Source organism: Citrus clementina, unplaced genomic scaffold, assembly GCF_000493195.1.
Source record: "Citrus clementina cultivar Clemenules unplaced genomic scaffold, Citrus_clementina_v1.0 scaffold_5, whole genome shotgun sequence".
In the NCBI taxonomy this organism is placed as follows: domain Eukaryota; kingdom Viridiplantae; phylum Streptophyta; class Magnoliopsida; order Sapindales; family Rutaceae; genus Citrus; species Citrus x clementina.
In genome coordinates this window covers 25,604,667-25,626,539 of record NW_006262201.1, presented here as the reverse complement: position 1 = coordinate 25,626,539, position 21,873 = coordinate 25,604,667, and the positions used below count along the sequence as shown (strand labels likewise).

The 21,873-nt window shown below is 34.5% G+C and overlaps 4 protein-coding genes across 4 annotated transcripts; 3 read left to right on the top strand and 1 right to left on the bottom strand.

The window, feature by feature from the left end:
* Positions 1-368: 368 nt before the first annotated feature.
* LOC18042806 (ervatamin-B) lies at positions 369-1,749 on the bottom strand. The gene is made up of 2 exons (XM_006432554.2): positions 1,272-1,749; positions 369-1,068 (listed from the first exon to the last, which is right to left on the bottom strand). Exons 1-2 carry the CDS (start codon positions 1,717-1,719, stop codon positions 482-484), a joined length of 1,035 nt encoding a protein of 344 aa, XP_006432617.1. The 5' UTR covers positions 1,720-1,749; the 3' UTR covers positions 369-481.
* Positions 1,750-6,822: 5,073 nt separating this feature from the next.
* Positions 6,823-8,463, top strand: LOC18042805 (glutathione S-transferase L3; the record flags this gene model as incomplete). The annotated part of the gene is made up of 5 exons (XM_006432553.2): positions 6,823-6,963; positions 7,140-7,226; positions 7,947-8,045; positions 8,159-8,261; positions 8,360-8,463. Coding segments are annotated over 5 exons (513 nt in total), but the record flags the coding sequence as incomplete, so codon positions are not given.
* Positions 8,464-8,613: 150 nt separating this feature from the next.
* Positions 8,614-9,561, top strand: LOC112098082 (probable protein phosphatase 2C 73). Its single transcript, XM_024183686.1, has 3 exons — positions 8,614-8,648; positions 8,739-9,024; positions 9,106-9,561. Exons 1-3 carry the CDS (start codon positions 8,614-8,616, stop codon positions 9,334-9,336), a joined length of 552 nt encoding a protein of 183 aa, XP_024039454.1. The 3' UTR covers positions 9,337-9,561.
* Positions 9,562-18,781: 9,220 nt separating this feature from the next.
* Positions 18,782-19,759, top strand: LOC112098081. The gene has a single exon (XM_024183684.1). It carries the CDS (start codon positions 18,782-18,784, stop codon positions 19,757-19,759), a length of 978 nt encoding a protein of 325 aa, XP_024039452.1.
* Positions 19,760-21,873: the final 2,114 nt, after the last annotated feature.

Here is a 21,873-nt window from a genome sequence, read left to right as displayed (position 1 = left end):
TTGTCTTGCATTAATTTCATTGACCAATATATATTTCTTAAATAAATAATAATAGTTTGTATTTTAATTAATGTTCCACTAATCATTTATTGTCTCATAAATGATAATAAATAAATTTATTATTAATTATTTACATACTATTCTTACAACTTAATCAATGAACGACATATAACATGCCACATAAAATATCAGAGTAACTAAGATATAAACTATGTATTTCTTGGTCGAATTGAGTATCCGTGGCATTAAATGTAAATGACTAATTACTGCAAAGATCAAACTTATATTTAAACGAGAGATTTAACATTAACTAATACCAAATATTGGCGTTCAATTACAACTTATGAAATACTCAACATAGGTAAAACCACAGAATCATACGATTCATACGGTTCGTATAAGCCTTTCGAGGCTAATGCATGTGTAGGCTTGAAGACATCATTATTAAGAGGCGGCTATTTATAATATAAAATACTGCTACTCATGCAACTGGGTAGGAAGGTTTAGTGGCAATGCCACAGAGACCTTCAGGTGCTTCAACATCTCTGAGAATCCTCATGTAGCCGGCCTCACCCCAGCTCTCCCCCCATGAATTCTTAATTAACCAATACTTCATTCCATCTTCAGTTGCCCCAAATCCAACGATAGCAACAGCATGAGAACACTGAGTTCCACATCCTCCGTTAAAAATACCGCCTTTGTAACTCTGGAAGTCTGGTCCACTTCCTTCAATGCAAATTGATACTGGCTGCATGGCTACAGCTTGGAGTAAAGCCTGCTCATCATTGGGTTTTACATCTTCAAAGTTACTAATTTTAGCAGCTGCCTTGACCTGTGCGTCTTCACAAGTCCCTTGGACTTCCTTGTATGGATAATCCGCTTCTGAGGCAATACCCTGGTTTTTTATAATATATTTAAAGGCATTGTCCATCCAACCGCCACCGCATCCACGGTTACCATCTATTGAGCAGTCTAGTATTTGCTGCTCCGAAAGTGGAATAAGATTACCACTACTAATCTCAGTCACCCCTTCCACCGCCGCCACAGTTGAAAATGCCCAACAGTCTCCTGCATCGTACATATTAAGGAAAAAAAAAAAAAAGGCTTGATTAAGTTACATGAAACATGCCCCAGCAGGGGTTTGGCAGACGGTTGTCAAGCTGTTTTTATTAATTAGCTGATGGTCAACTGAGTTTGAGTTCTGAAAGAGGTTGGAGGCTAAATAATCTATTATAGTTACTTCATAAATATTTAGTATACGATTTACTTACCACATTGACCTTGGTTCTTAATAGGAGTGACAGCTCCTTTCTCTCTCCAGTCCATGCTAGTTGGAACGTCAGTCAGGTTTTGATACTTGAAGGATGCTGTTGTGGATTGCCGTGATGAAGATGACTGGCTTGGCACCCTGTATCCTGTATATGAAGCACGAAACTCCTCATTAGTTAAGTCTGAAAATTCATTGGTGCCTAACTTGTACGTCCGATTCGCCTCCTCATTGGCTTTCTCAATGTATTCAAGGTTTTCTTTGAATATCTTAAACCGCTTTTCCTTCTCCAGGTCGTCCTTGTAAGTGCGCCCATGCTCAGCCATCCATTTTTCATGCTTCTCAACAATGGATGGTTCATGCAGCGACCGGCCGGCGACCGACACCATTTTAGATGAATAAGTCACCAGAATGATCATAGACAGGGCAATGATATCAAAGCTTTTCTCCATAATAATTGGTAGGTATTTGCAAGTTGAACAAGGTTGTTGTTTTTTTTTTTTTTTTCCCTTCAAATTATAGAGGCTGGCTAGCCAGCTGGGGGTAAGTTGTGAATACTTGAAGCACGCATTGCAGCTCTATATATAGTACTTGTAGATAGTGGATTTGTGCTCTCAACATGGGTCGCGTACAATATTTGCCTAATGCATGAGACGTATGCGTTGCGTTAGTCGTGCCCCATACTTCACGATTTTCAATCAAGCTAATTAGTATGCGAAACCGGACAACCAAGTTATTATCAGTTATCGCCGTGATTCGCGTACTTCGTGCTTTTGAGGCTTGCTAGCAATGACTTGACTAGCTTTTAGCGAAGTTACAAAAAGAATTATGAACTAATTTGTAGATGGACTTTTATCGATGAGACTTGCGGCGACGTGGAAAACATTGGTGTCATTTTTTTTTTCTTTCATAAATCAACTTAAAAAAAGGAAAATTGGATAATAATGTGAACTCATTTGGACGGAATAAAATAATTCTCACAAAATCTACAATGCATCTAGCTAGATGAACTTTTATATATCTGCGATATTATGAAGAAATCATTACTAATATGCATTACATAATATGGCATAAAATATGACACTAATACTAGAATTTCTTCCTTTAAGTGCCAATTTGGTAGTTTATCTTAACCTGTCAGTGACAACTGTTATTTCAAGTGCACATTTTGAGTCTTTATGCATACTATAATATATAGGCTTCAATGGGGTCTCCTCATAACTTTCTTCCCTATCACCTTGAATATAATCATAACATCCCGCCAAGTTAATTTTTTTAGACCATAGCACGTCAAAATCTTTAATGGATATATTACTAATAGAATAATGGTCAATATTCTATTTTTACATACGGTTTAAGATATCTAATAAATTGATATGGATTTAATTTCCTAAATACCAAATTAGTGAATTATCATAACTTTTTAAAAACTTAAATTTGATGTTAAAGAAAAGGATATATATATTAACTTATTGATATAAATAATGCTAAATATATATATATTTGCAGCCAAAAGTTAAATATGGTACAACAATAAAAAAAGATACTTTACACACTCAGTTATAATAAATTAATATTTATAACGATAATATGATCCAATACCCATATTGACCCAATTACTATCATAATATTGTATTAGGATATTAAAATTCCACAATAATGGAGATGACATAAAATTTGTTTATAAAAATGTACAATACAATATTTAAATTTTTTGCGGTTGAGAATCGTGAGAACAGTATGGTCATCACAATTAATTGATTGTGAGGAGAATAAAGAGACCATTACCATAATAGCTATGCATAATTCAATGGCCCGAGATGGATTGGCGGATGGAATCAAGAATAATTTGATTCAAACTTAAGAATAATACATTATACAGAATTACAGATTGAGATTAAATATACTCTCTTGTTTTTATAAACATGTGCAAAATGCATGCTTTCTCTTTCATCACTTTAGGGTTTGTTTGTCAAAAGTATTGTTTTTGAAAAATAGATATTGTTTAAAGCAAATAAAATAAAGATCATTAAAAAAATATAATAAAAAAATATAACAACATAATGTTTAATTGATAATGATTTTTGCCAGTCTTATGAAGGACTACAAAACCGAATACAAAATGCCAGGAATCATACCAAATCACATATTAATTTAAAATTTAATTCTTACTTTTAATTCTTACTTTTAACATCTATATATGTATACATAGATACACGGTGGGTCCCTCCGAGCATCGGATGATTTTTCGGGCAACGGACATCTCATAGAGTTAAGATCGTCATCATCATCGTCATTATACGAATACATTACTTTGAAGGAGCTTATGTTGGACTCCAATTTTAGGGGTGGCGGCATTGCCATTATAAATTCAATAAGAACCACAGTGGACAATTGTTACGTTTCGCATTTCACTACCGCTGGCATTTCCATCCAAGATGGCCACGAAACGTATATAAGAAATTCCTTCATCGGCCAACACATCAACATCGGCGGGGATGATCGCGAAAAGGATTTCTCCGGCATCGGAATAAACATCACGGGAAACGACAACGCGGTCACTGATGTTGTTATATTTTCAGCATCAATTGGAGTAATGGTACAGGGGCAGGCCAATATGCTGACGGGATTATAATAAGGCTACTGACTTGGGAGGTACCGGCATTTACATCCGGGCACCAGCATGTTTTAAAAAAACCCATTATTGACAATTAATGTTGCAGGTCATTAATTTTTAAAAACAATAACACAAATGACCCAATTAATATCTAATAAAATATTTTTTTATTATCATATTTAATACTAATATCAATATTAAATTCAAAAATCACACTTATATTATAAATAGCTTGATTGTAGCATAAACTTAATGGGTAATTGTACAAAAATATGTATTTTGATATGACAAAATACAACAATTTGATCATTGCAAATTAAATCATGGATTTTTTTTTTAATGAGTAAATTACATAAATATGTCTGATTTTATTAAAATTTAGATAAACAGTGACCAAATCATAAACGTAACATATAAATACATAAAATATTTATATTATATTTACATTTAAGTAACATTTGATAATACCAATTCTTTAAACTAAGACATATAAATTAAGATTTTTCTGATCGTTAAAATTTTGTAAAAACAATTATCTAATAATTTGACAATTTTCATCTTTTACATTATCCACATTTGAAGATTATGTATTTGTACAAAAATATCAAAATTAACTTTGGATATGAAAGCTATAATGATATTTTTCAATTCTTAAAATTTATATTTCACAAAATTATGGATTTAAAAAAAAATTGGCACAATAAATTTATGATGAATTATAGTTTTAATGGTTTACTCTTCCCTCATAAAATAAAAATAAAACTGTTCAAAGAAGATATTAGAAGGTTTATTGGAATATTTAATTTGATATTATATTTATTTGTATTTAACAAAAATTTGGATCCAGCCAAAAGCCAAGATAATGGGCTATATTTTTTTTTTTTTTTTACTTCGAGGAGGCTGCTGCACAATGTAAGACAAGGTCACTCAACCGTTGCTGGTGATGGAAGAAATTAAGAGATGTCTCTTTCAATAATTTGACAAGAAAAATGAATATCTATTTGTTTTCAATTGGAACTTTGAATGTACGCATCAAGCTGACATCACACGTATTTTTATTATTTTTATATAATTTTATATTTTTTTGGATGAATTAGCTAGAAGCTAGAATGCCCCGTGAATTATTTTGGTTTCAAAATTTGATCCGGTTAATTACAATTAAGTGCATCCAAAAGATTACCATCAATTAATTAGCTTGAGCTTGGGAATTCTAATTAATAATAGTAACATATATATAATATAATACTTGGAATTAGCTTTGGATTTGATCTAACATATTTATACATACACACGCGCGCGCGATATCAGCTAGCAAAGCATGCACGATTCACTTTAATTAATGAGTTTAATCTTCAAAAATTAAATATTGATAATTCTTTTTTTTCTTTTTAATATTTATATATCATCTCACCAGCCGTGACATTATCAGTTTTTTTGTGTTTTAAATTTTATTAACATCGGCCAGAACTCAAGCCTTCTCAATTAATATGATAAAAAATTTGTCTATTATACTTGGCACGTTGTTGCCCTTGCTGCCTCTTCTGCAAACGATGTCGTATATTTTAATCAAAACAAAGAATGTTGATAAGACGCGGTTAAATATTAACAATCTTTTTACTTAAAATTAGTGAGGCCAGTTACTTCATTCGCCACCTAATACGCTGCACTGCAGGGAAGGGCAAAACAGTCCGAAGTTGATTCCAATCCAATCAATTAATTAACCTAATCATATATCAGCTATTTATTATTGTGTTTTTCACAAAGGGTACTCTAGTTGACAATTGGTGTTCTCTTTTCCTGTCATTTTCTAAAATTTTGGCCTTTTTGTTAGAGTAGTGAAGTTTCTTTCAAGGATGTCTGCATTCATTGAAGGGATTTTTTTTTATGAGTAATAGAAACATAATGTGAATTTTGAAAATAACTGCTTTATTATAAAAAATTTTGAATTGGTTAAAACATTCTACATTGTTTTATACGAGATTGAAAACTTTTTACTTAATGTTTTACCTCTTCTATTTTAAAAAATTGTAAACCATGAAAACAATAGCTTGACAATCATGGATTAAATCAGAAATTAATTTTAATATTGGATATTTATAATTAACAATTAACAAATGATATCTTTACAGTGAATTCTTTACAATAAGTTAATTTATATCAGTTCCACTGCATTAGTTAACACCAAGAATAGTCTTTTTATAAATTAACTATTTTTGAATTATTAAGTTATAAATAGCTATTTATTATGTTTGTACAAGAAATAATATTTTTCCAGAGAAAAATTATAGAACATATGTTCTAACAGTCGTCTGATCCCTGCAGATATTAATTGGGTTTAGGATAATTTAATATTTTGTAATCCTGTTTGTAACATTTTAATAAACACGGTTGATGAACTACTTGTAAACCAAATGATATCTCCTAAAAATTTATTGTTAATAATCAACAATAACATAATAACATTATTTATAAATAACTCTTTTTTAATATCAAAGCCTCCACATTTTTAGCAATATGTCATAAAAAAATATACCAAATTTTTTCTATTATACAAATTTAATTAATCAGCGATATTCTCACTGCTTCTCCCTTGCAGCCATTGAATCCAACTAATATGCATGGCAATTGCCTAAAACTGATAAGAATTTTGCCCTTTTTTTTGGCAACATGCATTATTATCATGACACCCTAACACGTGCGCATTGCGTCACTGCTGGCTTCAGAAGGTTACTTTAAAGCTTCTATATATAAGCGCACTCATTCTGCGTAGAGACACATTTCGGTATCATATGACTTTCTTCTTCAAAGCAAAAGAAAAGCATTCAGGAAACCTCTAGAGTCTTACCTTCCTCGATGGCCACAACAAGAATTTGGTTTTTTTTTTTTTTTGGAATTTCATAATTAATTATGATCATTATTTTAACGATCATGTGTCATCTTTGATAGAGCGCAAGAGAATCTTCCTCCACCGTTGGATTCGAAGGCCGAGCTACCACCTCTGTTCGATGGAACTCCCAGGTTGTACATTTCTTACTCGTGCCCATTTGCTCAGCGTGTGTGGATCACCAGGAACTACAAGGTTTTATTTTTATTTACTATTTTTATTATATTTTTTTTATCACTGTTGACCCGTCTCTGCTTTCTAGGTTTAATTAAAATAATAATAATAACAATAACAGTAATTTATGGTTTATTCGTTTCGCCTTTGTCGTAATACTCTCTTTGAATTTGACAACTTTTGGTGTGCTGCTGCAGGGATTACAAGACAAGATTAAGTTAGTTCCACTGAACCTCCAAGATAGGCCCGCTTGGTACAAGGAGAAGGTTTATCCTGTTAACAAGGTGATGCTGATGCTGATGCTGATGTGTGATCAATAATAATATTTGATTTTATTTGATTGATCATTTAAGTAATTTGATAGATCAACAATATGTGCATTCTTTTGGTTAACATGGAGCTTAGAATCTGCTGGGAAGATTTTGAATAGTATTAGAAAGTTTCTGAATAATAATTAGGAATTTTTCTAATCAAGGTGTTGATAGACCAATTCAGATATAGAAAAGGAAGAGATTAGTTGTGTTTGGTATTGAGGTAGGGCGGCTATGGATTAAAAGGTACAGAGTTAAAGTGTTTTGTAAAATTATAATATTTCTACTATTTTTGTCAAAATCTTAATTTAAAATTCATATTTATTACGCATTTTTAATTTTTATTTTATAGTTACAGTTTTTTTTTTTTTTTTGGGTACGTGTGGCAGCTGTAGCTAAAAAAACCACAGCACCTCAATACCAAATAGCCTAATTATGTGACTCTGTGTCCTTATGCCCCATCTTTGAAATTGAAATGCTTGTAATCTGTGCGGAGGAGTTCCTGAATAAAATTGGAATGGTGTCTTTGTGCTTTGTGTGCCTAGTAAAATCTTAACATATTCTGATTTGAGCAAGTTGCTTGCTTGCAAGAAAACACAACGAAAGAGTTAAACTGATTGTTACACTTTCGTGCAAGATTAGAGATCATTGCTGGAGTTATGAAGTATATTTACCTATTAGAGTTCTTTACAGGTTCCAGCACTGGAGCACAATGGCAAAGTTATTGGAGAATCTCTTGATTTGATTAAATATGTTGACAGCAATTTTGAAGGGCCTTCACTTTTACCTGATGTAAGATTTTGCTGATTACATTGTTGCTTTTAATAAAAGCTTCTCTCTCTCTCTCTCTCTCTCTCTCTCTCTCTCTCAACTTTGAGTAAAGTAATGTTGTGAAAATATTGTAGGATCCTGAGAAACGAAAGTTTGCTGATGAACTGTTTTCCCACATCGATACCTTCACCAACGATGTGTATACTTCATTCAAAGGAGACCCAGCAAAACAAGCTGGTAGGATTTGAAACTTGCTTACTTGTTTATAATGGAATGCATTTTGAATATGTATATATATGTGCTGAACTCACGGAAAAAGTTTTAATTTGTCACAGGTCCTGCTTTTGATTACTTAGAGAAGGCCGTTGATAAATTTGATGATGGCCCGTTCTTCCTTGGACAGACGACTAGACAATAAAGAATATTCTTAAATACTAAGGCTACCATATTTATTTGGAAATAAATGTTTGTTAATATTAATAAACCCATACATTAATATATGATGTGTTGTGAATACTGATGACCATACTGTTATAAATGAGAACATAAATTTAATATTAAAATCACATATTAACATCATTGAATACTGATGTTTAAAGTATTAGTAAAATACTTAAATAGCAAGTATATTAATTATTTTTTATTAATTAACAATATTTTACCAATCAGATCTCAATTATCTCATTGTCTCTTAAATATTTCTGCCTCGTGTAGGTGTATATATGGGTGTGTTTTAAGGTCTGCGTACGGGTTCTTGTCTTCACTGGCCTATACAGAGGAAGCGGAGCGAATAACGCAGTCCAAAGGGCTTGTGTTTTGCTTAAATGATGAGCCAGGCGTATACAGAGTCTGGATGCCGAATGGTGAGACTCCGGGACTAGCCATATCAAGAGCCTTGGGTGATTACTGTGTCAAGGACTATGGCCTAATCTCCGTGCCCCATGTAACGCAAAGAAACATAACAACACGAGACCAATTTATCATTCTGGCATCAGACGGGATACGTATCCACATATTGGAATTATCTTTTGATCTGAACTAACGTCAATGTTTGAAAGATCAATTATGGATTGTTCTTCAGGTTTGGGATGTGATTTCGAACCAAGAGGCGGTGGAGATTGTTTCTTCAGTAGTGGATAGGGAAAAGGCAGCAAAAAGATTGGTGGAATGTGCTGTTCGGGCATGGAAATATAAGAAACGAGGCATTGCAATGGATGATATTTCTGCCATTTGTCTCTTCTTTCACTCTTCATCGTCCCCTCAAAAGGTGGAGCACAATTTGAAGGATTCAAAACTGCAGGCTGGCATTTGAATGAATTTGAAAACAAGGGCTGCTTCTTGGCTATTGTGTCTGTTGCCAAAGCACTACTTGTATGTATATATATGTCTGCGTTTTGTACGCGACAGTCTAATATAAATTACACAGGAGAGAGCCCAGGAGTTCAAGTGACCCAATAGTAACTTAACATTGTTTGCAATCCCTTGGTTGCATCTTGTTTGCAACATGATGATTTCATTTTCATGTAATGGCATTTACTATCACCAAATTGTACATTTATGTTGTGGCTATTATTAAATTATAATATAAACTACCCGATAATTATTCAATGCGTATTTGTTAGTAACATTTACATTAGAAAACTTCAAAATATATCTAATGTGGTGGAGGAGAACTAATAACAAAAGAATGAAGAAATGAGATAATATATTTACATAGAATCATTATATATTATAAATTTCCACATGTTTTAAAATATGAATTTGATACATGATTAAATTGAAACTAAATAATAAATGTAATATAATTCCACAATTAAATTTTAAAACGCGTGAACTTTCCACCTAAAATTTTTTATGGATAACCAACCGTGATTAAATGTAATTTTTTTTTTCAAGTACAATTGAGAAACTCAAAAGATATATGCATAATTTTACATAAGGATGAAAATATTCCAAACTTGATTAAAGAAGAATGTTTTATATATGTAACTTGTACGGTTTTGTAGGAAAGGGACAAATGAAGACAAAAACAAAATTACTCATAATTAAGGGGATAAATTATAAATAGGAAAATTATCAATTGTATACTTTATTATCAAATTTACTACAATACTTTTAGGGTATATCAGTCATTCATCTTAAGTTGACAAAATATAATGTCGTTCACCATAGCTTAGTTGCCGTTTAAATATGATGACGTTAGAGGGGTAATATGGTCTTTTCATATGATACAAGTGATAATTTAAAGGTATATAAATAAAAAAAAATTGATGACCATGAAATTAATCTATATCAAGCAGCTTTTTGGATGATTCATAATTTTTTATAAATATTAATTTATAAATTGCAATAATGATTTAGTGATGGGTGTCGAAGCCAACAAAAATAAATTCCTACTCTAAATAAATTGTGTATAGTGATTGAGCAGGGTCGTGTCCACAGAGATCGGTAATTATTTAAATCATTTTGAAACGTAAAACGTAAAATGGGGGAATTGTTGACAATAATAAAAATCAAATTAAAGTAACAAGAATGCAAATTAAAGTTGTAATTCAAATTGGAGAAAGCTCTGATTGAAGGAATTAACTCAGCTTGATTCGACTACTGATCATTGATTCAAATATAGATTATCATTACTTATGAATAGACCGGTTATAGCTATTGAGACCCTCTAATAGCCAATCTCTCCTTAACTAGTCGATAACCAAGGTACGACCGTTGGATATTTCCCTAATCAATAGACAACCCTAGATACGATCATAGGATTTAATCAATTGACAGCCTGAAAAACTAGAGAGACCCAAATCCTAATCAACACATATGATGATTCATTTAAATTAGATTGTTTATTCTCACAACACAACTCTCTGCTATGTTATTTGTCACAAACATTAAATTCTTCATACGATGAATCCTTTAATTAACAATAGATTAAGTTAATAATTAAATAGTGGCCAATTACCTAATTAACAAACATAATCATGAAACTAATTCAGAGAATAAACAAATACCCAAAAAGTAATAAAACAATTAAAGCATAAGAAAGATCTCACAGTAGTGATGAATCAAAGCTTCATTATCCTTCAACCAGAAAAATAGGTTTAGTTCTTCATAGAGAGAAGAGAAAAATTAGATCTAGGGTTTCTTTCTTTTTCTCCAATCCAAATCCTCTTTTTCACAATAGATTCCTCCCTTAAATACTCTCTCTCTCTTCTCTTTTAGAATTCTATTTAAAATAAAATACTAATATCTGAAATATTAAATTCGTAATTACAAAAATAACCAAAAATACAAAACACGTTAAACTAAAAACTGCAGGTCCGCAGTTGACAGCACGCGCCCACGCCTTATCAACAAAGTTCTTCTGACGCTCATAATTTCTCCAAGAGAACAATCCTCCTTAAACATCATCTTTTAGCTCAATTTTATCATCAATCAATAGAATTGCACCTACAAAAGTAAAACACAAGTAAAACATTATTATTAAGTGCAAAACATCGATATTAAGGGAAGTAAACAATGCAAAACTAGTGCATAAATTGCACTCTAACATTTAGCCAAAATTTAATAGGGAGTTAATTTAAGAATTAAAAATTAACATGATTTTGTTAATAACAAATGATGTTTTTGTTAACTTATATATGACTTGTGTGTGCATGTGAAACATTGGTGTTATTACATCAAAATACTTGATATTATTGCAAATGTTTCAGATTAAATTTTTATTAGAAAATTATTTTAAAGTTACAAACTAACTTTAAAATTGAAATTGTCAATTTATTTGGGATTAACTTATTGTAAAGTCTAACGGAAAATAATTCTGATATGACAATTAAATTTTATTATAAACAAATAGATATCTTAGATGTTATTTCAAATTAATTTTTAATAAGTTCATTTTCAGATGTAAACTTGACCTTTAATTAAATCACATATTAACTGAGAAATATTGTTAAAATATGTTAAATCTAATGACTCGAGACATCGAATCAGATGTGATCAGATCATTCAGGAGGGTTCGGGTTCAGGGGTCTCATCTCTTTTGGCCCTGCATATTGCTTGTTCCCTCTGTGCTAGCTTTTAGTAACTGAAATATATCGCTGATTGGCTGATTTAATTTGTACGTGCACCCGTTTTGCTCTTTTGGCAGTTCTGACTGACAGACAGACGTCTCTAGTGTACACTATTCCTGCTGAGCTGTTTCAGAATGAGAGAGAAAAAATTGGCTGACATTTCACAATTAACACACACACACACACTCCACTTTCTGCACTACTCGATCGAGAAATAAAAGGAGGTACGTGTCACCACTTTATTTTATTTATTTTTTATTTTTACCAAATCCATATTATTATATACTATTATTTGGTTCATTCGTTTCCCATTCTGCCCTTTGCCCCATCTCTTTTACAATGTCGCATCATTCTTTTTGGTACTATAGTTAGTTAGTTTATATGCTAATGCCTAGTCTAGTAGTTACCCGATGTTTAATTTATTATGGCGGAGATAGATACAGTTAGAGATGCTCAATGGGTCGGGCCAGTAAGTAAGGCCCATGCGTGCTTATGCTTGTGTTGTGTCGTGTCGAGATTTATTTTATTTTTTTTGTTTAGGTCCGGCCTAACACACATGCCGATACATGCCGTGCTATGCCTAAGAAAAAAAGCTCACTAAGTTTTTTTTTTTTTTTAATTTTTAAAGGGCATACTAAACTGTTGGCGTATTTTTTTCAAGTCTATATATTTTTCTTAGGTCTATACTTTTATTCAAATTTAATAGAATCAAAAAATCAAAACTCAAGTTTATATTCAATAATAATAAACTAATAATAGTAAGAAAATGTAATATTTAATAGATCTAAGTTTGACCTCTTAGTATTATAATTTTTTTAATACTCAACAACAACAACAATAATAATAATAATAATAATATTTTCTTAAGGGTTAACTTAATTGTTAACTTAGAGTTACATAGAGTCATAGATCATAGTTCACAATAATATTAATGCATATTTATAAAATCATTATATTTATAATTTTATTCATTAAAATCATGATATCAATTATTTATTTAATAAATTATAAATATAAATTAATTATAATATTTTTTTAAACTAAGAATTAAATGAATTTAAAAAATTCAACTTCAAGTTATTTATAAAACATAAAATTTTAAGTTTATTTTCAATAAAAAAATATAATGTGCTTATTGTGGGCATTTTCATCGTGCTGTGCTCAGTCCATCTCTAATCATATCATATTTTTAAGGCTCTCGTGCTTAAAATTCTAAGCCTGGCCCAACCCACATCGTGCTCCACCGAAATAAATCTATGACACTAAAGTGTTGAATCTGATAGATATAAATGCCGAAGTTTTATAAATTAAACTTTTATCACTTTATTTTGTTATATCTGTTAACAAAGCAAATGGAGAATTTCAGGATAATGATTTTTGTTTTAAAACTAAGGAACCGCTTTTTTTAAGAAAAAGAAGCACTTAGCACTAACTAATACCAAGTATTTTGATGTCATAACACCAATTGACAAATATTATCTTGCTCGAAAAATTATAACAATAATATACAGCATATCTAAACTGGTAATATGTATTGTAAAAATTGGAAAATGGTGGAGTATTAACTCTCCATTAATGTTAAAATTTAAAATCATAAAATTTTAAATTGTGCTCGTCACAAAGGTATTCAAAAATTTATGTTATATAATAATTTATAACATAATACAGTTTAGTTGGTTCCGATCATTTTTTTTTATAAAATAAAATTCAAATCAAACTGAACTGAGTTGGTTCGACTTTCGATTCAATTTCGTTTTGGCTTGGTTTTTCTTTTTAAACTGTAAATTCCTCTATATTTTGTTTTTCTTTTTCTGTTTTTGATTTTACGAATTGACTTGTTTTTTTAATTTTTGAAACAAAACCAAACCTCTAGTTAGCTTTTGGATTTTTGGCAACAATGATTTTTTTATACCCCTACTGCTGATATCAAAATTTTGTAGTGTACGAAATTGTATTTTGTAGTTTTTTATACCCCTAATTTAGGCTTGACTCTTAGGCATTGACCTATACATTGTACTTAAACTTGATTTTTTTTCATATATTTGTGCCTATATACATACGTATTGATGATCATTTTTATCCTAACAATACACGTTATTATTCTTTTTTTTTTTAAAAAAGGAATATTCATGTAAACTTTTTAAAATATTGTTAAGAGGATAATTCCATCAACAAAAAAGACTACTGAATATTAGCCAAATAGGTTGTTTTTATTAAAAAAATTACTTTCTATAGAGATATGTGAGTAATGAAAATGTATTTTGGGCAGCCTATCTAGTACTCAAACTTTTCTACTTTAGAAGCATTGACTTTTTCTTTGGCTTTTTATTGTAATTTTTGAATTTTGAGAAACTAGAAGGGACTTTCATAGAAGTCAAATTAATACCTATGCCTATTATGGTTAATTAGCCCTTTAGAAGCATGATTACTTAATTGCGTGCTTTATTTTTCGTTTACTTTATTATTTTCGGTAATTTATTAAATTAATCTTTAATTAAATTTGGCTAAGACTTAGGTGGTGGAGATAAATCAATCATATTTTTATCTGTATTAATCTATAGGTTATAATATTAATTGATATTATAAATTTTTTTAAAAGAAATTTATTAATCTATGACCTAAAAAAAATATACCAACTGTTAAGGGTTAAAAAAATTAGAATTTTTCACGTAATTCAAATTTATTTACTTTCTCCAAATTCATCTCATACTTGAAATTCCAAGGAAAAATATAATTAGAAGAGCAAGAGTTAAGGGTTAAAAAAATGGAAAAATAGGGCTCCTCTGTTTTCGTTCCCCTGTTTTTCTGTTCGGTGATTGCAAATATTTAAATCAGAATTTATGATGCAGCCTACACGGCACCTGGTGGATGACTGTTAGGGTTGATCTTAATTTATGGTTAGGTATTTAATTTAGAATTTGTGGTTTGCGCCTTATATAAGTAGGTTTCCTAATAGTAAAATTAAATAATGATTCAGTTATCTCTTGGTAGTCTTGTGAATCAAGCGGATTTAGTTAGTAGTAGGTAATACTCTGGACTTCACATACTAAACGGAATGGAGCATTGTTTTATCCCGCTAAATCAGTTTTTTTTTTTTAATTAAAAAATAATTCATCAAACACTTTATAGCCCTGGTTTTAAGTTGGTAAACACTTTATATTGTTGACTTCATATTGTTGCAGTAACCGTCCTCTCTTATCATTCCCCTGTTCTTTGGTTTAGTGATTGCAAATAACATTCTTTCCATCTACTCTTTATTTATTTATTTTTTTAATTTTTAACTTATTAATTCTTGTTCTTCTTAAAGCGTTTACTAAATTATATGATCACCTGATCAAATCCCTCACATTAACATACAACATAACCAACAAAGTGTTGGCTCTAAGTGGCTTGACTGGGTTTGCTCCCCAGTTCGAGTCGCAGGAAAATCGTCTTTGTTGGGAGAAATTGTGCCTCCCGGTTCCCGTGGGGACTTCTAGTATGGGTTGTGGTACGAGCTTAAAGGTGCCTCCCACAATTGGGGCCCTCCTCAGGATATCTCGTGGTCAAAAAAAAAAAAAATACAACATAATCTATTAATGGAATTTATTATTTTATCATAATTAAATTGAAGATTTGTTCATGCAGTTTTGTATGATGAGGAGTTTTCATTTTTCTGTCAAATACAAGAACAATTTGTAAATAGTGTCCATGAAGGCTTGAATGAAGAATGGAATTTAATAATTTTAGAAGAATATTGGCTTATAGAGCATATTAGTAGGGATAAGATTTGTAGGATGCCTGATAAAAGATAAAGCGAAAGCTTGAATGAAGAATAGCATTTTTAAAAAGAAACTAATGTGCAATGTAATAATCAAAATAAGATCAATAATGACTTGATCAGCTATGCTTTTTATTATTTCATTTATTCTGTCCACAAATCTTATCCCTACTAAAATGCTCTATAAGCCAATATTCTTCTATAATTATTAAATGAAGAAGCGAAAGATTGCATTGTTTTCGGGAAATTGGAGTACTTGGGACTTGACTGTTTGCCAAGCCTAACAAGCTTTTATTCAGGTAATTACACTCTTGAGTTCCCGTCCTTGAAACAAGTACTTGTGAGACAGTGCCCAAAGATGAAGATTTTCTCTCAAGGAATCATAGGCACGCCAACGCTAAATAAAGTGAAACTCACCGAAAAATAAGAAGGATGCTGGGAAGGCAACCTCAATGACACCATACATAAATTGTTCAATGAAATGGTCAGTATTAATTAACTAAGTATTGGCGCTAACTACCAAATTATTTTGTAGAAATTGATATGGTATAATATGATTGGTCGACTGAAAATATATAATAATAAAAAATAAATCAAGTGGTCCATGTGATGTTTTTGTTTAATCAATCATATTATGTCACATTAATTTATACATTATTGTTTGTCTGATGGAGTTTATAGTCGTATCATAACATTTGCTTCTTTTTTCTTATTGTTATTATTATGGTAATGTATGCTTGCTTACACATGTATAATTACAAACATGCAGAATTCTAAAGACAAGATTGAGCCCACCCTTCAAGTATAAAGAAGAAGCTATCTCGACCCAAGCCGATCTCTTATACATGATTCAACTTGCACGTTTTCCTCTACTTCAAAAATTTGTTCCCAGATGCATTTATAGCATTTTGGTCATGCTACATAATTGCAAGACACTTTGGATTTGCTTGGTGCACACTGGTTAAGTGAGGGCTTGAATTGATGTTTCATATGCATGCAATATTCAACTTCTATATTGTTTCTCCAATTGGTATTTTAAGCATTTGATTTCTAACCTGATTGACTGATTCAATTGAGGATCTGTAGTTGAAGAAAACAGCACAAGACAATGTTTATTACATTTTTATAGTATTATCAAATATAGTGTATTGACATTTATTAAAAGGAAGTAATCCGTCAAGCTGACCTTCTCAAACCAGCACTCTCTAAATTAAAAGAATCACGTGAAGTCAAGATCATGTTTTCGATCTTATGGAAGTAGGTAAACCCATATTCTTTACACAGCATCATAGGAAAATCAATTTTTCCATTAGTATCTATGTTAATGTTGAGCTTTAATAGTATTAGCTATTCAACAAACACAGTTATTGTGTATATTAAAAAGTTGGAAACCGGTTGAGTGACGGTTGGGAATCAATCAGTTCACTTGTTTGCTTGTGAGTACGACATTTAGAGACCGATTAAACAATTTTAAAACTATTACACTCAGATTCCAAAAATAGTAAATAAAGAATCAGAAAATTTCCTACTAGCTATACTTATGCAAAAGTCTCATTTGGAAACATCAATGACTTTCATCCAAAGAAAACAATGAAAATGGGATCAAAATACATGTGCGTATACCTAAAACAAATGATTTTTTTTTTTCGGGTATTAAAAAAAGTTGAGGTGCAATGAAACCACAGTCATGATGTTTCTGGTTCCAATCAGCCGTTCTGGTAATTCATCTGTAGTGTTTGACTGCATACTAAAGAGTAAGATAAAGAAGAGACACGTGTAAGATAAAGAAGAGCAATATTAGAAGAACCGATGTCAACATCAATCTAAAGACAGAGGAACAATGTTAAACCATGTTAATGGTATCGGACGAGCTATTTGAAAGGGGAACATCTCATGTATTATAGAAATTCCAAGAGCGTTTACTTCTACGAACTTGGGACCGCGGATAAAATTACGATCAACTGCTTTTCCTAATAAACAAGGGGTGCTTCCAACACTCTGGTGCACGATCCATGACCCCTGCATGATTTAGCGCTTAAAATCAAGAGCAGGTGCAAAACAAATTCAACAGAGTGAAAAAAGGTCATTAAGTTAGAAGGTACAACCCATCAATACATTTATACCTAAATGTATGCCTTCTTTGAACAAATTGAAGTGTACCATGCAGTGAAGGTTACGACATGTTAACAAAGTCCTAATAGATGCAGACCAAGATGGATATCTTAGGAACGGATGGAATAAGCTTCAGCCTACTATTGCGGAGTTCATCATCGCCATCAACAAATCGTTGCAGAAGGGATCCCATAACTAATTCCCTTGTGACAAAATAAAATGCCATACTGTAATGTTTTGAACCGGAAGCCTGCAGATGTCTTACGTTACAACTATCCAACCTCCCAACACGACAAGTTTGAAACTTAATACCTTTTGAAATGAAACAAACTTAACTTGAAGATCAAAAATTAATGAGAAAAGTCCTTTTTCGGAAGCGAGTCCACGGTTGATGAGGTGAAGCACTTGTACCAGCTAAAGAGCAGCCCCAAAGATGCCGGCTGGTACTACTTCCAATCTAGCACCAAGAGCCGGAAACCCATAACCGATCTTCCAACCGGTGGTGGTGGGGCTTGGAAGAGGAAATTCTTTTTTGCTGGGGGTCCTTGGGGTCAAATTGCACAAATAGACGGGAAGGATTGTCGCGTCCCACCCCGTTTCACGGTCCCAGGTTGCCTGCTCGCTCTAGATGTCTTGCGTTCATAATTGTTCTTGCTTTATTGGCTTGTCTCTAACCAAGTGTCTGTTTGTGTTGTAGTTTCTTGGGGTGTCCACTTCCCGCTTGAACCTGACCAGCCAATTCCTGCTCGAGCCGAGAACTGTTAACTACATACAACTTGCTCGAGTCTCGCTTGATACTTCCTGGCTATAGGATGGAGGACGCTGTGATTGGGGCTTTGACCCGAAAACGTTCCCGACCTCCAACCACGAAGAGGGACCAGAGTAAGGATGCCCCTGCTGCAAAGCGGGCCAACATCGTGCAGCAGGTCCCACCCTTGAAGACTTTACCTCCTGCTTCTGTGAAAGTCGGGGAAGCTAGTGGAGCAGCCACAGATCCTGCTTCTTCTTCTCCTCCTGTCGGGCCTTGGTCTCGCTTACCTGACAGCCGAGCAGAACATCTGGTCCCTTACCTCAATGAGTTAACTAAACTCGTGAGCAAGAAGGACCTGGAGGACTTTGACGGCCGCACCTTGGGTGAGCTGGTGGGGGCCATGCAGCATAACGCTTTCCACCTCAGCTGCCTGACCACCTATTACAAGGCTAAGGTTGGCCGCTACGACCGGAAGATGAAGGAGGATATTCAATTGGCGACGACCAGGGCTGACGTTGCCGAGAAGAAAGCAGGGGAGCTGAATCTCGAGAATCTGAAGCTGATAGAGCAAGAATCACTTGCTCAAGCAAAAGCCATTTCCCTCGAGGAGGAGCTTACCAAGGTCAAGGAGGATCTGCAAAGGCAGAAGGCTACGTATGAGGCTCAGCTCGAATCTCTCCGCGACTCCCACCGAGCTCAGGTCGAGAACTTGGAGAGGGAGGCTGACAACCAGTACGACCAGGGCCTTCGGCATTCCTATCGTTGCATCATGGCCGTCCTCGGGAAGCAACACCCTGATCTGAAGATGGATGACCTTGCAGCTGGTGTTGCTCAACACATGGACGAGGAGGCGGCTAAGGAAGATACTGATGGGGTAGAGCCGATCGTGATTGAGGAGGAAGACTCTCCTGCTCATGCAGTCCCTGCTGATGTCGGCGAGGCAAGTACCCCCCCGGACGCAACTGGTGATACCCCTCCAGCACCTGAGGAGGTCCAGCCAACCGATGCTGCCGGGCTTACTGGTCCATCATCTTCTTGATATATTTCTTGTATTGTAATGAACAATGTTCATTGAGATTGTCCCCTCTGTTAATTATTAACAAATTAATAAAAATGGTTTTTGATTACTTTCTTGTGTTGTAATTATGAATTAATTTTCGGTTGAGAATCTGCTTGTGTCTGTCTAGACGAGCAGGTTCCGGCTTGGCTCATGGTTTCGCCACATGCCTTTGGAGATTCTTCAATGCCTGGGATTCGGCTCGCCTTCGCACGGTCGAGCAGATCCTGGCACGCTCGGCTTCTGTCTCGCCATAAGACAGGCTTTGAGACTTTGTCGAGCCTTTGCATGCCTTGGATTCTTCAAGGATTGGGATTCTGCTCGCCTTCTCGTGGCCGAGCAGATCCTGGCATGCTTGGCTTCTGTCTCGCCATAAGACAGGCTTTGAGACTTTGTCGAGCCTTTGCATGCCTTAGGCATTTCTTCAAGGATTGGGATTCTGCTCGCCTTCTCGTGGCCGAGCAGATCCTGGCATGCTTGGCTTCTGTCTCGCCATAAGACAGGCTTTGAGACTTTGTCGAGCCTTTGCATGCCTTAGGCATTTCTTCAAGGATTGGGATTCTGTTCGCCTTCTCGTGGCCGAGCAGATCCTGGCATGCTTGGCTTCTGTCTCGCCATAAGACAGGCTTTGAGACTTTGTCGAGCCTTTGCATGCCTTAGGCAACTTTCTCGGTTTCAAGCGAAAGAAATTCTTCGACGTTCCATTAATGGCAAGATTCGACTTACATGAGATTGTTTGGACAATAAGTGTGAAAGATAAACGGTAATGAACATGAGCAAAAATAGTTTTCACATGTGAACAAGTCTTACTGGAAGTATTTTCGGAGGTGTGCTGCGTTCCATGGGCGTTTCACCTCGTGGCCGTCCGTGCGTACCAGCTTGTAAGCTCCAGGTCCCGCTATCTGCTTGACTCTATATGGCCCTTCCCAATTCGGTCCCAGCACTCCTTGAGTCGAGTCTTTGGTGCTCTGATTCACTCTTCTCAGTACCCAGTCTCCGACCCTGAATTGCCGTATGTTCACCTTCTGGTTATAATACCGAGCAACCCTCTGTTGGTAAATGACCGATCGCTCGGCTGCTTGCTCCCTCCTTTCCGTTAGCAGATCAAGATTCAAACATATCTGCTCGTCGTTCTCCTGCTCATTGAAATGATTTGTCCGGTGTGTGGTCGTTCCTATCTCGGCCGGCACGACCGCTTCATGTCCGAAAGCCAAAGCGAACGGTGTCTCCCCAGTTGCTGTTTTGTGGGTTGTTCTGTATGCCCATAGCACACCTGACAGCTCGTCAACCCACGCACCCTTTTTTGCTCCAAGCCTGGTTTTCAAAAGCCTCTTGATGGTCTTGTTGGCTGCTTCTACTTGTCCGTTCGATTGAGGGTGAGCAGGCGAGCAATACTTCAGCTCTATCCCGAGGTTCTGGCAGAAATCCCTGAAGCTGTGATTATCGAACTGCCTGCCATTATCCGTTACCAAGGCATAAGGGATCCCGTATCGACAGACCAGGTTTCTCCACACGAAGTCCGTTGTTTTCTTCTCTGTGATCCTGCTAAGGGCTTCTACCTCTATCCACTTCGTGAAGTAATCGATAGTGTATATCCTCGCCGATACAGTACCCCATCAATCATCGTGTATCTCGAGGCCTGGGCTCTAAGCTTGCGAGCTCGCACCTTATCTGGTGGTAATACCCCGTCCCTAAGGTATGAAACTATCGGATCCCTCCACGAGCATTTTTGTTCTATCCGCAACACCCCCAAATTCTGACCAATACTTGGGCTGGACTTCACCTCCAGAGGAACCGACTTTGGCATTTTTGGGTCGGCTACTGCTGCCATCCTAGCCAAAATGTCTGCTCGACTCTGTGATCCTGCTAAGGGCTTCTACCTCTATCCACTTCGTGAAGTAATCGATAGTGTATATCCTCGCCGATACAGTACCCCATCAATCATCGTGTATCTCGAGGCCTGGGCTCTAAGCTTGCGAGCTCGCACCTTATCTGGTGGTAATACCCCGTCCCTAAGGTATGAAACTATCGGATCCCTCCACGAGCATTTTTGTTCTATCCGCAACACCCCCAAATTCTGACCAATACTTGGGCTG